The following is a 14,516-nucleotide window of genomic DNA, read 5'->3' on the forward strand; positions in this document are numbered from 1 at the left end:
CGGCACCCACCCCTCTCCTCAGAGGTCTCCCACACTCTTTTTCACACCCAAAAGGGAGGCCTCGGAATCCTCAAACTGAAGTTCTCTGGGTGGAGGAACACGTGTAAGGAGGTGACAGGAGACAATTTGAGGGAAAAAGAGGGCTTTCCACATGCAGGTGGTCAGGAAAGGAGGGAGGAAGAGGGTGGACCACAGGCAGGGCCCCTTCAGCCCTGTGCCATTCTTTGCACACATTCATAAGGGGTCCCTCCTCCTCTGGCTAGATGCGACCCCTGGCAAGGACCACTCGCCCTTGGGCCGGGAGCCTAGTGCAGGCACCCTGGATTTTGAGCCCACGTCTCTGGCAGTGGACAAGGGCCTCCAGCTCCACCCAAGGGAAACGGGATCAGAGATGCAGGGGCAGCAGCTCCAGGGAAATGCCTCCACCCTGCCCTCATTTCCTTTATGGAGGAGGGGAGCAGCACAAACCACTGAGGAAATTGGGAGTGTCAGCAGCTTCTGCCGGAAGGGGTGGAGCTGCCGGGTAAGGAGAAGATGGAAAGAAAGAAAACAAGGTGCCTTCCTGGTCAGGCAATGCCCCCGGAGTAGCCTGCTGTGGGGCTGGACACCCCAGCTCAGGCAGAGTCCCCCAGAGGGAGGAAAGGGAACTGAGTCATGTTGAGACTTGACTGTGTACTGGTCACTAGATTCAACAGTCCTGCAATACGGCACAATAGGGAAACTGAGGCACAGCGGTGAAATGATTCGCCCAAGGTCACTTAGCAAGTCAGCGTCAGAGGAAGGATTGGAATCCAAATCTGAAAGCACCAAAGTCTGTGTTCCTTCTACCACACCATATTCCCAGCTTCACTCTTCACTCTTGCCTACAAGATGGTGTGTAATGAGCCTTAAATAAGATACAAGGTGTAAAGTGCCTGACACATAGTAGGAGCTTGCCGGGGCTCCAGCTTCCTCCCAGGACAGAGAGGCAGGTGCAGGGCAGAGCCAAGGATCAGCCCCCCCAAAACACACATACACACACACACACACACACACACACACACACACACACACACGAGCCGAGGATCAGCCCCCCAAAACACACACACACACACACACACACACACACACACACACACACACACACACACACACACACACACACACACACACACACACACACACACACCCTCCCAGCATGCAGGGCTCCAAGGAAGGAACAACAGTGCCTGTCATTTTGCTACACAAAACACACACACACACACACACACACACACACCCTCCCAGCATGCAGGGCTCCAAGGAAGGAACAACAGTGCCTGTCACTTTGCTACACCTCCGAGCAGCCCGGTGTCGGGAGCCCCGCGAGAGCCCTTCTGCAGTACCCTTTCCTCGAAAACAAACCTGCTGCTCCCCCTCCTCCCAGGCCGGCGACTGGGGCATCCGCTGTGCACAGGAAGCTGGAATCTGACCCCCAGGGGCGTTGGGCCCCGTCTCCACGGCAGCCGCGGATTTATTACTGGGGCCTCCACCCAGCTTGGGGACCTTTCGACTTGCAGCCGGGAGGGAAGGGAACGGAGAGGGCGGTCCCGGGAGCTGCGCAGCCATGGTGAGGGAGGGTCTGCGTCCGCGCGGCCGGCGGGGCTGGGGAATGGGGGGGAGGAGGCATTACTTAAGTCTTTCCCTGACTATTTTCCTCTCTCTGCTGCAGGCCAAGTTTCTTTCCCAGGACCAAATTAATGGTAGGTTGGAGTTGCTCTTTAATTAGTAACTCACAGAGAAATACGGGGCTCGGGCAATTTGCTCTGCTCGGTTTTTTCGTTGGTGGGAAGGAAGGCAGCTGGTGGGCAAGCTGGGAACACCCACGGGTAAGGGGTGGCCTGGGCAGGGTGCGCTGGCTGGTGGAGGAGGGGGAAGGCTCAGAGGTAGAAATGTTTTTACATTTGTCAGGGTGATTTACATGCGGGGGGTGAAAGGAGAGGGAGACCACAGGGTTTTCCTCCAGGACCTGATAGCTGGCTTTTTTGGAAAGAAGAGAGATTGGGGATAGAGAGAGAGACAATTAACTGGCTGTGGCTGAGGGTCTAGCAAAAGAAGGAGGGGGCTTTGAAATGGGCTGAGAAAGAGAAAAGGGCCCAGGTCTGCCTGCTCAGGCAGGATACTGCTATCTGGCCCTCAGTCTCCCCATTTGTAAGGTGTGGGTCAGATTAGGTGGTCTCCGAGCTCCTCTCTGCCCTGACATCAAGCCTGGTTGGGTGTGAGCCCTTTTTCCTGTGTCCCTGACCTTCCCGCACCCCACCATGCTTCCATTTCCCTTGGTATTGTTTCCACAAGGCCAAGGGGAGAGTTGGGTTACACAGAACCCATCTTGGGTTGATATATTAGAGTCCGAGGTCTGCCATAACAAATTACCACAGACTGGGTGGCTTAAAGCAACAGAAATTATTCTCAACACTCTGGAGTCCAGAGGTCTGAAATCAAGGTGCCAGCAGGATCATGCCCCCTCTGGGGGCTCTAGGGAAAAATCCTTGCCTCTTCTGGCCTCTGGAAGCTCCCAGCCATCCTTGGCATTCCTTGGCTTGTTGCTGCATCGCTTCAGCCTCTGCTCCATCTTCACATGGTCTCCTTCCCTGTGGGTCTCTGTGTCCTCTCCTCTTCTTAGAAAGACACCAGTCATTGAATTTAGGGCCCACCCTAATCCAGTAGGGCCTCATCTTAACTTGATTACCTCTGCAAAGACCTTTTTCCAGCTAAGGTCACATGTATAGGTACACATATCTTTGGGGGTGGGGGGTGGATAGAAGGGATGCACTAGTTCAGTTGGGTTACACAGAACTCAGGGGCCCTGACTTGGGCCATGGGAGCCGCAAGGCTGGAGCATGAGAGCACCTGGCGGGAGCAGCCCAGCAGAGCCCAGCCTGGAAGCTCAGGAAGGCACAACCAGCTGCTCCTTGAGTCCTGAAGCTGTCTCAACAGGGCACAGCCTTGGGATCTGAAACTCCACTGCAGTTTTCTGCTGAAATGTTACCTTCTCAGTGGGGCCCTCCCGACCACTTGAGATAAAGTTGTAAGCACTTTGGGCCTGCAGTGCTTTCGTGATCCAGGCCAGGGGTCTGGTGGGTCCTGGAAGTGGGTTTAGGATTACCTGGGCAGGGATCCCAGGGTCCTGTTTGGTCTAGCTTCAGGGTGGGGAGTGTGGACTCCAGGTGGACACATCCCCTTGGGCTCTTTGGACTTCTCACCCCAGGGGGAGAGCCAAGGCCAGCAAGACCAGGGGAGGGCCAGAGCAGGGCCTTGTAAATCTCAGGGCCCTGGGCAGAGGCCCCTCCTTGCCTAGGTCTAATGATGATATTGAATGATGGACTCAGGGCTCGAGTCCAGCTCTTGGCCTCAGTGTACCCCCACCAGGTTCTGAGGCTCATTGGCCCTCTCTTCTTGGGCCTCCGAGTTTCCGAGAAGGGAAGCTGTGTAAGCTGCTCTTTGTAACACAGCATCCAGCTCTAAAGGTCCACTAATGTCTAATGAACAAATGAAAGACTGGACAGGGGTGGCATGCTGGAGTGGGAAGAACAGGGGCTTTGGAGGCACCTCTGAACCTCAGTCTTAGCATCTGTGACATGGGGATAATGGTAGCACTACACCAGGCTGCTATGAGTGAGGGCCGAGGGGAGGATGCCAGCCATGGGCCCGGCATGACCTAGCACAGGGCGGGATCCCCCAGGTGTGTGAAATGCCATAATTAGGAATTTCGCGAGCTAGTTTTAAAACACATCCATTATTAAATAATGTAGATTCAAACAATGTTTCTGTCCCTGCATCTATATAGAAATATAAAAAGTAGCCCTATTGCAATCAGTGGTGCTGCAGCTTTTCCAAAAGTTTTCACTTTAGTGAATATGATTAGTACAAGGGTAAGAAATACTTTAACAGTAGATCACATATCAGATTTAATGCAAAACATTCGTTGGAAAAGGAGTTGCATTCATTACCATGCAACTCCATTTGTCAAATAACGGTTGAATTGCAACTACAGGTTGACTATGGATATAAGAGTTTGGCAAAACTCAATTGTGGTCATCAATTGGCTTTATGAAATTAATAATAAAGAATATTTTATATTTTAGTATAATTGGTAAATTGTGTGCTACATATCTTTTATGGCATTAAAGTTCACAATAAATTTATGTACACACATGTATATGCTATATATCACACCTCCCCATCAGAGACCATTTTTAAACATTTCCCAGCACATTACAAGTATCAGCCTTGCCCCGGGCATTTGCACTTTCAAAGGGAAGGCCTAAACAAGGTTTTTAATCCAATTCATTTAACCCAATTAATTCGTTCATTCAACAAATATTTGAGTACTTTCTATGTGCCAACCCTGTTGTAGGGTTGTTCTAGGATACAAGAGTGAAAACAGCAGACAATCTCCCTGTCCTCATGGGCTTCACTTTTAAATGAGGGGAGAACAATAAGAAAGCGGTAGAACGTGCAGGATGTTAGTTGGTGAGGAACCAGGAGGAAAAGCCAGGCATTCAGAGCAGGAAGCATTCCGTGCAGGGTAGAGAACGGATGGGAAAGGGGCCACTGGCCTGCACCAGTGCAGAAATTCCAAGTTCAGATCTGGCCTTCCAGGCTATAAAGATTATTTGTCAATGTCAAGGGCTGGACCTTTTATGTAACTGTTCACCTGCTTTTAGAACTTTTAATATTTGTAGATATATGGGAGATGAGCCTCCATCTGAGCCCTGGCCCTGCTGATGTTTGGGGCTGCAGCTCCAGTTACTGATGCAAGGCAGGGGGCAGGCAGTTTGCCCATCTATAGATCTGGTCCAATTCCAGGTCTCAGGGGTGTGATGAAAGCCTTCCAGCACTGGTCAGCCCAGTGGGGACAGTAGTTGAGGGAGAACAGCTGTCCCACGCCTTGCTCACAGGCAAACCCAGACAGAACAAGATAGGGGTGGCCACAGGAGGCCCCCCTCTCTCCAGGATGCTCGGGTCCCTAGGAGCTGTGCCCAAGAAGAAGGCTGAGTTTAAGCCCCATACCTGGGGGCAGCCCTTTCCTTACCCCTCTGAAATGGGGTGGCAGTGTATCACTGCTGGTTCTACAGGAAGCAAAGATGGGATCTCTCCCTTGGGTCACTCCAGCCCCTTGCAACCTGGTCCTCTTTGGTTTGCCCCTTCCCAAACCTAGGCTCTGGAAAGTTCTGAAAGAGCAAGTCAGCACCCCTTCCACCTCAGCCTCTCCACAGGCGCTGATTATCTCTAAACTCCACTAGGCCAGCCTGCCTTTCATTAGCAACACCCCTGAAATCTTAGACACAAAGGCTGCTGACCAGGAGGCTGGGGAGGCTTTCATTAAAGAAGGGAGGGAGGGTTTCGGGGCTTCTCTCTGCCTCCCCTCCCCAACTCTGCTGTGCTTTGATGGCCTGTGTCCTGGAGTGGAGGGGACAGTGTGGCCTTGTGAGTGAGTTTTCTTCAGGAGCCAGGCTGCCCAGGAGCAAACAGTGGCTCTGCAAAAAGCCTCAGCTGGGGAAGCACCAAGCAGCTCCCGCCTTCACTGCCCCATCTGCAAATGGGGATGAGAATCATCTAACCTCAGGGTAGTTGTGAGGTTTAAAAGAGGGCCTGGGGGTGAAGTGCTCAGTAACGGTAAGTGAACTGTCGTTATTGTTATTATTACCATCAGCTAAAGGGCAGCTAGTCCAGGCCTCTGAAAAATGACCTGAGTGGTGTGAGGAGAGAGGAGGCACCAAACTGAGCCAGCAGAGCACAAGGCTAGAAGGGGCCCCAGCAGGGCCAGGGCAGGTTCCCAGTGAGGGCTCTGCCCTATGGGCCTCAGTTGCCTCAATTGGAAAACAAAGGGGATTACACTAAAGTCACCGGGGGAGCATTTAACCCATTCTGAAGGCAGGCCCCACACCCATCTCCTGAATCCGGGCCCAGGGATCTTCCCAAGCTCCGAGGCTGGCTTTACTGTGCCTCCAAGGTTGGGAGCCAGAAGAACAGAGGATGCAGATTCCAGAGTGCAAGGGCCTTAGCTCTAACAGCCATTTCATCTCCACCAAGTACCAAGGAAGAAAGAGGTTCAGTGGGCCAGCAGCAAGCCAGATCGCAAGCACACCCTGGAAGGACTTACCGACAGTACTCCTTGAAGTCTTTAAGAACAGGACCAGCACCTGTGTCCTGATGACAGCTTGAAAGTTCAGCAGCCTGGAGGCAGGGTGCTGGACACTTGTAGTAATAACAATAATTATCACGATAAATGGAGGACCACTCTACCAGGCTTTCTCAGAGGAGATTTCTGGTCCTCACAGTAACCCAAGGGCATTATCCCAGTTTCCCAGATAAGCTATGGTATGCAAAGATTCCCTGGGATCTGGGTGCCCTGCCATGGACTCCTGGTACTCCTGGGCTGTCCCTGGAGGGCAGGAGAGATTTGACTATAATTTTAGTCAGTTGTGAGAGGGGAGAGAGCCATAGGGAGAGTTAGGAGAGAGGAGACAGGGTTGCCAGATTAAATACAGGACATCCAGTTAAATCTGAATCCAGAGAAACAACAAATAATTTTTTTAGTGTTAAGTATTTGCCATGCAATGTTTGGGATACACTTATACTAAAAATCTATTAATTGTTTATCTGAAATTCAAATTTAACTTGGCGGGCCTGTATTTTTATTTGCTACACCTGGCAACCCTAGGAGGGGCGAAGGAAGGAGGGAGGAAAAGTAAGGAGAAAGGGGGGAGGAAGGAGAAGTGCTGGCGGTGGGGGGAGGGCAGGAAGAGGACAGTGAGAGGTGATGGGGGCGGAGAGTGAACAAATGCTAACTGATTTACCCTTCTGGGCTGTGCAGAGTACAAGGAGTGCTTCTCCCTGTATGACAAGCAGCAGAGGGGGAAGATAAAAGCCACAGACCTGATGGTGGTGATGAGGTGCCTGGGGGCCAGCCCAACACCAGGGGAGGTGCAGCGGCACCTCCAGACTCACGGGATAGGTGAGTGAACCTGGCCAGAGGGGCTTGCTTAGCAAGCAGCAACCCAGCCCCTGCAGCTGAAGAACCCAGCAGGCAGCCCTGGAGGGGGAAGGTGTGAAGAGCTCAGGCATTTGAGGGGCAGGCGCAGAGCTCCTGGGGACTGAGCCAGAGGCACCTGGCCAGGTGAACTGTAGGTCCGCTCACGCTTCCATGAATCCTCACGTCAACCAGTAACACCTCATTTCACAGAGGACAGCAGGATCCAGGCATTCCAAGCTTATCACAAAGCCATAGTAAGGACAGTGCCAATAGTGGTCCCAATTCTGTTTTTTTTAAGCAAAAGTTCCCTTTATTAAGTACTTATTGTTAGGTTCAGAGCCGGTCAAGAATCCACACAAACGCAGCGAGTCATGGTTTAAGTAGAGAGTTTAAGGTTTATTAGAGGAAGAAAGAAGAAGAAAGCAGGTGGGAGGCATCAGAAAAGAAAAAAAGGAAAAATGGCTCCGGCCCTCTATCTGAGAGCAGCATTTTTTAAAGGAAAAACCCATGTTGGGTGTTGGGGGGGAAGGGTCCTGCTGAGTGTGTTCTGGGCCTCGACTGGGTGAGTGCTTATCAGTTCCTGCTGACTGGTTACAGACGTTCTAACACACTTCTCTTCTTTGATGTGCACTATATTATCTATGTGGAGGAAGTAGGCCTTTTGGCTTATGGGCATATCTGATCTTGCCTTGTCCACCCCCTAGAGTCTAGGTGCCACTGTGACTGGGATTTCTAAAACAGCCTTCAACCCTTGCTTTATGGCACACCTGGTATTTATGAGATAAGCAGCAGGGCCCCTGAATCAGACATTCCTTCTGTATGTTAGACTCTTTTTTCTGGGGTCTGACACTTATTAGGTGCAAGGCTTAGCTCAGACAACCCTATGAACATTATTATAATTCCCATATTATATGGAAAGAACAAGGTTTAGAGCCATTAAGTAACTTGCCCAAGTCAATCAGGACTGGAACCCAGATCTTCTGAATTCAAAGCCCAACCTCCTAAAAACTATGCAATACTATAGGAAAAAGACCAGAAGGAAACCTACCCAGGACACTGCTGAGTGGTTCTCCCCGGTGATGGAGTTATGGATGATTTTCATTCCCTTCATAGTTGTTTCCTATATTCCCTATGAGAACATTTTATCATCAAAAACAAGTTTTGCTTTAAGAAAAAAAAGGAGGAAGGGAATGTTGGAGGCCAGATGGCCATTTGCACTGGTGGGTGGACATTCAGGAGGGACTGGCCCAGAAGAAGGGATGGCCTGGAAGGAGCTTTTGGCCTGGAACCCAGAGGCCTCTTCTCAGTTTCTGGTCTCAGTTTCCTCTTCTATCAGGTGGGTTAGCACCATCTGCTAGGGTTGCCGGGGTCTCACTGGGGTATGGCTGCAGCAGTGCTGACAGATGACAGGCCAGGCTTGAGCCCCAGGTGGGATGCTGAAGGCCTGCAGCCCAGTGATGGGATGCTCAGTGGCTTGATGTGGGAGACTCACTTCCAGCTCTGTAGGAGATGGTGGTTTCCTTGGTTCCTGTCTCCTGACGGGAAGCTGCAGTAAGGTGGAAGTTCCAAATTCCTGTGGATATAGTCTGGGCAGGGCTTGTGCTACAGTCCCTGGAAGAGGCTCGCCAGGCTGGAATGGAGGCAGCAGAGGGGAAAGGTAGGTGAGCCATCCAGGCTGAGTGAGGTCATCTGTCCATCCTTGTGGCTGTGCTGTGATGGCCACCAAGGCAGGCATGGCCTTGGCCCAGAAGGGGTCGACCTGTGGGCATATGCCCTACAGTTCAGGGCAGGAGGGAAGCACCCCAGAGGGAGCAGAGGAGGTGGTGTCCCAAACTGGTCCTGCATCTGCTCTCTGAAGTTACTCCATACTCTGAGCTTCTGTCTCCTCATTAGGCAAAATGGGATAATGATAAACACAATCACCGAGGATTGTTTGAGGGGATTAAATGGAAGAGATCAAGTATAGTGAGTAGCCCTGGGGGGAACTCAGTAAGAGGTGCCACCTCCTCCTCCTCACTTTGACCTCTCCACCATCGTGGCACCTCCTGAGTCACCTCCTGGCACCTGAGTTGGCTGTGATGGTTTGGGCAGGCGGCCTTTCCATCCCTGTTCACTCTGCTGTGTTTGGGGGTTTTCTAGACAGAAATGGAGAGCTGGATTTCTCTACTTTCCTGACCATTATGCACACGCAAATAAAACAAGAAGACCCAAAGAAAGAAATTCTTCTGGCCATGTTGATGGCGGACAAGGAGAAGAAAGGCTACATCATGGCATCTGAGCTGCGGTCAAAACTCACAAAACTGGGGGAGAAGCTCACCCACAAGGAAGGTGACAACCTGGGACCCTGTCTGCCACACTAGAGAGGGTGGGGATTGGGGGGTGGAGACTAAAGCCCAATAAATGCCTCCAGGATTGAGTAGACCCCTGCAGTTGATGCATGCCCAAAAGTCAAACTAGGTGAGCTCTGGACCACAGTCCAGGCCCTAGAGGACCGAGAGGTGAGACCAGTGGGGACCACCCAGGTGAAGAGATAGCCTGGGGAAAACCTTGCTGGGATCAGGTAGCATGATGGTGGGCCTCACTCTGTGGTTGAGCCTTCACTGTAGGCCCTTGTCTAATGCTTGCAACACCCCATTGAGCAGTTACCCTGTTTTAGTGAAGAAGAAAGGAGGTGAAGTGAGTGGCCTGTGAGTAGCAGAGCTGGGTCTGGTCTATTAAACAGCTCCCACCCCCCACCTCAGGCTCTTTTCCCCTCACCACAGCTGTCCTTTGAAGTTGCTGCTGATGCCAAGAGCTTTCAAGTTGAGATGTGAATTTGGTCCCTTTCCTCAGGACTCAGCCAGCTCTAATTGCTCTTCCAGAAGGGGACTCTGGGGTGGCCTTTGCTGGGATAGTTGGACAAGTGCTACTGGTCACGGAGCCCTGCGAAGGGGCCCTTGTCTCGTACCTTCCTGTAGCCAGCATGTCATCCTAAGAGCACGACAAGGGGCCCGGGTCCTCTGGGTAAGCCCTTTATAAAGCTGTCGCTCCTGCCACAGCAGCCTCCTGACCTGCCCCTGGAGTCCATGTCCACTGACCGCCAGAGGTTGGTATTTCCAGTTGCGCCACTGGCTAGCAGTGGTTGGGGTGGGAGGGCTGGAGCTAGGACATGAGAAGGTGACAGAAAAAGGATTCAACAGTGAGTCACATTCAGTCTTTCATTAAAGGCTGAGTTTGACCTCAAAACAGACCAATGGAGGGTTGCAAAGGTGTGGAGTCAGGTTTGCATCCTATGGCTCCCCTTCTTGTTGGAGAAGCTAAGAGGAGTTTCTCCTCAGTTTCCTCACTGTGAAATGAGATTACAATAGATAATCCCTCAAGTTCCTCCAAGAGCTGCCATTCTGTAAAACAGTCTGTTTAGCTTTTATCTGCAGTCACAAAGACAGTGCAAAGCATTTAAAAATAGTGCTACAGAAAGCAGATTTTTCTACCCCACCCTCCTTCAGGCTGGCAGCTATCACGCTATCCCCTTTCACTGAGGCTGTGTTAATGTGAATGGGGAAAACAAGGACACTCTTTCCCCTTGGGACACTGCTCAGGGCCTTTTATGTACCAGTGTAGTGTTGGCATATAGGGCGGCCAGGGTCTTAATTCCTGTGGTTAATGATCTCTGTCTAAAGCAAACACCATGGCCCCCAAGCTCACAGACATCTCTCATTTGTTTAACCAGCAAAGAAACATTTCAAAGAAACTGTAATGTGTTCCAGACAAGCAGGGAGACAGATTTCACTTCTCTTGCCACATGTGGGAGGCAGGAAAGATGATACCAGAAGTAGGGATCCTTTACCCTGAGTGAAAGAAAATCTTCACTTTTATTAAGAAGCTTTCTCGGGGCAACTGGAGAAGGCTGTCAGGATAGACCTCCCTTCCATTTACTCAGATGGCACCATCAGGCTCCAGCCTGGGGCTATGAAGTGGGGGCCCCTCTTCTGGACAGGCAGTGGTGCCTGGGCTGGCTGGAAGAGGGTACTAGGAACCACTGCTGAAGCTGGAGATGATGCTGAGCATGTCCACTGGGATGGTTTTGACCAGCTGGCTGATGAGTAGAAACTTCTCTGTGAAATAAATTAGTCCCGACTTTCTAAAAATACCCAGGCCTACTATTACTGGGTATCAGCTTAGGCTCACTGCACAATAATCACACTTTAGAGGAGGATGGTTCAGCAGATGATCACTGGATATTTCCTAACTGCCAGAATTATGAGTGGGGGGTGCCTAGGTCCAGGAGAGGCAACAAAGGGCAGTGAGACGGTTTTTGCAGGAGGGTGAGGACGGTCCAAAGAGCCAATGGTAGGTCAGCCCTGAGAAGCCAATGCAGAGAAATGTTGGCTGAAATGGCTTTTCTTGTCAAAGACTGGGACAAACTAGTATTTTGTCCTGGGAATCCAGAACTAGAAGAAACAAGCAAATGAAGTGATTTCTATTTTTTTTTTTTTTTTTTTCGGAGCAGCGCCTAAGAACAATGGCAGTTTTGTATGCTTTGAGCTTTAGACACAGTTGGATTTATTTTTCTCTTATAATATACCCTCCCCCCAGACTCACTTTTTTTTAAACAGGTGATGGTAGCTGACACCACTTATCACTGAGTCTCCTATTGGTGTGGGGGCAGGGGTGATGCAGAATGCAAATTTGGAAGAGGAAGGCCACACCAGGACATTTCAAAGCTGGGATGCTCAGAGGCTGGGCTGTGGAAGATGACATCTAAGCCAGAGATTTTTTGAAATATAGGTGCAAGGGTCAGGTATTTTCTGAAAAGCACAGGATGATCTTCGCATCTGAAACCTAACCAGTATACCTCCCCACCCCTAACCCAGGCCCAGAAGAATGCCTGCTTAACTCAAAATTGACTGGGTGGTCTCCAAGGGGAAGACAGCGGGTTGTCTGTTTCTGATCACTGGTCTACTTTCTGTTCTACATGAACAGTCAGAAAGACCTCTGGGGATCCCCAAAGCCCAAAGAACTCAATGTCCTATAATGTAACACTAAAGCCAAACTGACAAATTAATGTGATTTATTGCAGTGGATGATCTTTTCAGGGAAGCAAATATCGAACCAAATGGCAGAGTGAAGTATGATGAATTTATCCGCAAGCTCACCCTTCCTACACAAGACTACTGAATGAGGACGAATGCAAGAGGGCCTTCCCTGGCCCTGAAAACTTGACTGATTAATTTTTAAAAAGAAAAGTGTTCCTTTCACTCCAGGGAGATAGTGAACAGCAGCAAGATGGCATTATCCAACTGTAGCTGAGAATAACCAGCAATGAAAATAAATTACTTCAGCCATGGTATTAGCATGTCTTTAATAAATGACATTTTTATTGATTTTAGTAACTACCATTAGTCTAGCACTTCACAGCATGGAAAGAGCCTGCAGTTTGGAATTGGGCCTGGGTTCCAGTCTTGGCCCTGCCATTTCCCAGCTATGTGACTTTGGACAAATAATTTCACCCTTCAAAGCCTCGAGGGCCTCAATGAAGTTGAATTCCTATTGAGAGGATGGACTAAGACAATGACTTGAAAATGCCTTTGCAAACTGTAGAGCACTGAGCAATCCTGAGTTACCATGGTAGTGTTTCTCCTAAAAAGGGCAATCTACCAAAATACCATCTTCCACACTTCCAAAAAAAAGCCAATGCTAGCTGAGAAACAGCAAGAACCAAAGGGCTAAAAACAAACAAACTTATGGCAATACTTCTTGCAGCACCACAGGACCACTTATAAATTCACATTTCCATCTCAACAGACCCTAGTTCAGAATATCCATTCATAGACACTAAGTATAGAGTAAAAACATATTCATGTACAAATGAGGCAGCATCTGCTAAGCAGTGGTAAGTGATCTGACTTTACATCCCCATACCAGAGGAGCCCTTTCAGACATTCCTGTCAAAAATTCAAGCTCTCTCCTGGACTGTGTTGTAAGGGAGAGGGAGGATTGTGGGCTAGATGGTCTGCTCATGTGGGAATGGGCCAAACTGATTGTGACCTCAAGCCACTTCCCCAAGATGAATAGAAGGAAATAAAAGGATGTAACACAGCCAATTATAGTCTATTTGAGTCTGCAGCCAAGGCCAGAGATTCAGCAAAAGACCTGGGAAACAGTAGTAGGGGTACCGGTCCTTCAGGGAGCCCACCCAGCTCAGCTGACTTTGAGTGAGTTACACAGCCAGGAGGTGCTGTAGGCTGGTGCTGCCTGGGCTTGGAGGTAGGTCTCCACACACTCATCACATTTGCAGATCCATTGGTAGTGTCAGCACAGCCCTAAAAAGGGCTGGAGTCACACGGCAGCATACAGAAAGGGAGGTGGGGGGAGAAGCACCAAGTACAAAGGTTTTCATCCTTATATGTATCAAAATTTGGCTCTCTGTGCTGCTGCCTTGTCTAATGGTGCCTTAGTGGCTAAAGCAAAGAGCACCAAATCAAGAAAGAGGTGTGTCCTTTGGGAAGCTATACAAAATACACTTCTTAAGGGCCAGGCACTAGGGAAACTGCAGGGAAGAAGACAGTCATAGTCTTGCTGCAACTATCTCATGATGCCACGTAGCTCCAGACCCAACCGAGGTCCTGACAAAGGAGATTTTTAGTTTTCCTGATGTTGTAATTGCCAATTGGAATGAGTAGGAATTCACAGGAGCTGCAGAGAGAGGTTTTCTGGGGGTCAGGCAGTTAATGGCCCTAACACCAACTAAGTGAAGCTGTGATATGCAACTGGGGAGTCAGGTCCACATGGGGAAGAGGAAGGTTCAGGTTTTATGGGACTCAGTGCTTACACAATTTGGTGACCTTCTGTATAAATACAATAGAAATGGAGAATTTCTAGGGTAGCTCCAAGGAGCTTTGAAGAGGCCCAAGCAAATGAGGGTCCCCAACACTTAAAACTTCGTTAACTTAAAGGTAAATCCACCTGAGAGCTGGTTAGACTTCAGCACCTCATAAACAACTGCCACATTTCACCTTCAGGCAAGGCACGAGGGTCCTAGATCCACAGCTCCTAACTCCCAGAGACATTGGAAAGCAAATCTTGGACAGCCCATGTGGAATACCAAGTATTAGGAGAGAGAGATGATTTAGATGGAATAGGAAAAGGAAGTTCTGGGCTGTAATAATAATCAGAAGATCCTTTCCTTCAAAGCTTTTTATTTTATATCTCTTTTTATCATTGAGTGGTCCCAGTATGTTTTAAAGCAGGTTTATTAACATCATTTGCTGAACAGGGATGTGAAGTATACTTCCCCAAAATACAGAGGTGGTGTGTAGTGGTCATTAGAACCTGGGCTCCTCTTTGCTGATGGAGGGTGTATGTTCCTAATTAAAGGTGCTCGGTGACTAGGATCTTGAGCTCCTATGAAATGTTCTGGTTTAAACCTCTACTAGAAAAGGATTTTACACTACCCACTACTTCTGTCCTGGTTTCACAGTCATTCCTGAAATTCCAGTTGGTTTACCTAGCACCTTGTGTTGTTTACAAAAAAAGGCCA

The 14,516-nt window shown here is 49.6% G+C and overlaps 1 protein-coding gene across 2 annotated transcripts; it reads left to right on the forward strand.

Moving 5' to 3' along the window:
• The first annotated feature begins 1,337 nt into the window (after positions 1–1,337).
• Positions 1,338–12,326, forward strand: CALML4 (calmodulin like 4). Of its 2 annotated transcripts, XM_037833580.1 has the most exons (5): positions 1,357–1,588; positions 1,691–1,721; positions 6,839–6,979; positions 9,137–9,325; positions 12,057–12,326. In XM_037833580.1, exons 1-5 carry the CDS (start codon positions 1,586–1,588, stop codon positions 12,152–12,154), a joined length of 462 nt encoding a protein of 153 aa, XP_037689508.1. In that variant the 5' UTR covers positions 1,357–1,585; the 3' UTR covers positions 12,155–12,326. The 2 variants fall into 2 exon arrangements, with proteins under 2 accessions (XP_037689511.1, XP_037689508.1); XM_037833583.1 differs by lacking the exon at positions 6,839–6,979 and having other exon boundaries at positions 1,338–1,588; positions 12,057–12,194.
• The last annotated feature ends 2,190 nt before the right edge of the window (positions 12,327–14,516 follow it).

The sequence above is a fragment of the Choloepus didactylus genome, chromosome 4 (assembly GCF_015220235.1).
Source record: "Choloepus didactylus isolate mChoDid1 chromosome 4, mChoDid1.pri, whole genome shotgun sequence".
Taxonomy (NCBI): Eukaryota; Metazoa; Chordata; class Mammalia; order Pilosa; family Megalonychidae; genus Choloepus; species Choloepus didactylus.

Coding starts and splice junctions, on each gene's coding strand:
- CALML4 (XM_037833580.1), top strand. Junction 1,722..6,838: donor TTCCCAGGACCAAATTAATG/GTAGGTTGGAGT, acceptor TGGGCTGTGCAG/AGTACAAGGAGTGCTTCTCC. Junction 9,326..12,056: donor GAAGCTCACCCACAAGGAAG/GTGACAACCTGG, acceptor GATTTATTGCAG/TGGATGATCTTTTCAGGGAA.